We start from the raw sequence: 2500 nt of genomic DNA, 5'->3' as shown, positions 1-2500 counted from the left end.
CATGTCGGGGCTCTCCTCTGGGTGTGAGAAGGCTAGGAATTCCATATCGTCTAGTCTTCCATCTATGTTCTTGTCTGCAGCATTGAATAACTGTCGGTCCTCACGCAAGAGCTGCACAGGGCAATATATGAGCATTAGTTTCTTTCTGGTTTCATGGCATCTTCTTCAGGATTGTTTAACCACTGAGCATCAGCCACACCTCAAGCAGGGATGCATCTGGCTCAAGTCATGTTTCTCTTACTTCTTTCTTTACATAAAAATATTATCTGATGTCCATAATTTTTATTTTCAAGCTTATACTAAAACTAAATAATAAAACATGAAAAGAAATTATCTCTTTGTGATCACTGTACACCACAAGATAGGAACAGATTAAAGGTAACTGTTCACATCAGAGTTTACATTCACATATGGTCCTTGGACAATATTCACAGAAGATTATAATTTTCTTCGACAGAAATAAGTCAAAATAAATAATTATCCAATAATTTATAGACTATCACTAAAAACTTAATCAATAATTCACAATGTTGCTACACTTCAGAGTTATCATATCAATTTGAATATCTACACCTTAATATACCCTCTGATAACATATATTTAACTAACTCTGCACTAACTCTGACATATCAAGATTATGATACTGCACACTTTAATATCTTTCATAAGCAAACATAAAGCAATTTTGAGTCATTGTTAGTATATTTCTTGACCATGATATTGCAACTAGAGGACAGAGCTAAGTGACAAAAAGGGGCCCTAAGCTCTCCATACAATAACTGTTATGCAGTTAGCTACAACATATGTCGAATTGGAGAAAAGCAGTATTACAAAATCTAACACAACCATTTAGCTAAAAACAGCTTGCAAATTATATTTCTCCATAATTGTTTCCTTGCATTCCAATTTGCTACTCCAAAACAATTTTCAACTGCATGGTCAGGCATGATTTAGTGTTTTCTTTTTCAATTTTCCCAATTATTGCAAAAATGAAAATTTGATGACAATCCTACATCTTGTTTTTTCACTCAAGTCACACAAAAGCCTTTAATGACAACATTGTTGAGGTAAACTCTTGCACAGTATAATATCTGTCTTGGTACCATTTCCACTGAACTTTCTATGATGGTTCACAGAAACTAACTCACATTTTTTTCTCTCTCTTGAAACAAACTTTCTGATCCGAAAGAGAAATGACACCATTGGTTCTGCCAGTATCCTTAACAAAACCTAATGCTGCCACTGGCCACTTTTCCTATTACTTATTCTTGATGTAAAGCAACATATCATTCTTTGCTTCCTTGCTATCATTTTCTTCACTCAATCAAATACTTTCTCATCCTCTCTATTATGCTCTATCACTTTCTTATCCCCTTACCCTTGTCCATCTCTTTCCAGATCTTATTTCTCTTCCCCTGACCTTGCCCCAATCATTTTCCACATCCCTCATCCTCCTAGTCCTTACCCTATCACCTCCCGCATCCTTCTCTCATCCCGATCTTTCTCCAATCTTACCCTCTGTTCTTCAACTTGATCCTCCTGGTCTAGGAGCTGCTGGTCCTCTGGGTCCTTGATGCCATAGGTTTCGGCAATGTACTCAGCCCAGGTGACGTATCCATCTTCATCTTCATCCACCTCATCCATGCGCTCGGAACTCTCTTCCTCTGACAGCATTCTGAAAAAGTTCACATCAAAGTTCATACAATAATCCTTAAGAGATGGGGAGACAAAGACTTTTCTCATATATTTCTTCTGGAGAAAGTGACTCTTCAGTCTTTTCCTTAGAGAACGATCTCTTACCTGAAAGAGCGAAGAATCCAAGAATGGAGTTCCTTACGATCAATATGTTTGTCATTATCGCGGTCCATTTTCACAAGAAGGATCTCCAGCCGTCTTTTCGCCTCCATAGCTGGGAGTTGATCGTATTCCTCTGCATCCTTGACGCTGCCTGTGAATTCACAAGATATTTGTTCTGAACTTCCAAGCTAAATAACATGCAAAAGAGGGACTATTCTCCACAGAACAAGACTGACAGCGTTGCTTGATTTCTATACTGGAATAGCTTTCATTCAAACTTTACGCTAATAAAAATGAGACCCCTACAGCATATTGCACCAAACATAAAAAGGATATAGAATGCATAAAACTGGGTAAAGTTTTGTAAATAACAATTGGAAAAGATCTGGAAGTAGGACAGGTTTCTGTATTTTTCAGACTAAATTATAAATTTTTTGTCATTTGATGCTACGTTATTAAGAAACAACTATAAATCATAAATAAGAAAATCATCATGCTCTTCTGCTAAAGTCCCATAAATAAAACTATTCTAGATATCAAAATGATATAAATGACAGTAATGATAATATTAACATTAATATTAATTTTTTTATTCATCATAACCATCCACTTTCACCTTCCTTTAGTTTTCAGGGAAAAACTTTTTTTAACAGACTAATGCATCCAACATCAATGCTGGTTCTACTATTATAAACATCATTAT

General features: G+C 35.8%; 1 protein-coding gene across 1 annotated transcript in view; it reads right to left on the bottom strand.

The window, feature by feature from the left end:
• LOC113828015 (reticulocalbin-2) overlaps positions 1–2500 on the bottom strand; it is a gene marked incomplete at its 3' end in the record, with an annotated part of 13203 nt that overhangs the window by 8522 nt on the left and 2181 nt on the right. Inside the window, 3 exon segments of the mRNA XM_070115039.1 lie at positions 1–111; positions 1516–1675; positions 1801–1948. The exon segment at positions 1–111 is cut by the window's left edge and continues 88 nt beyond it. Of these exon segments, the coding sequence (XP_069971140.1) occupies positions 1–111; positions 1516–1675; positions 1801–1948 (419 nt within the window).

The sequence above is a fragment of the Penaeus vannamei genome, chromosome 37 (assembly GCF_042767895.1).
Source record: "Penaeus vannamei isolate JL-2024 chromosome 37, ASM4276789v1, whole genome shotgun sequence".
Lineage (NCBI taxonomy): Eukaryota > Metazoa > Arthropoda > Malacostraca > Decapoda > Penaeidae > Penaeus > Penaeus vannamei.
The sequence above is the reverse complement of the archived record's forward strand: the minus strand, read 5'-3'. Positions and strand labels throughout refer to the sequence as shown.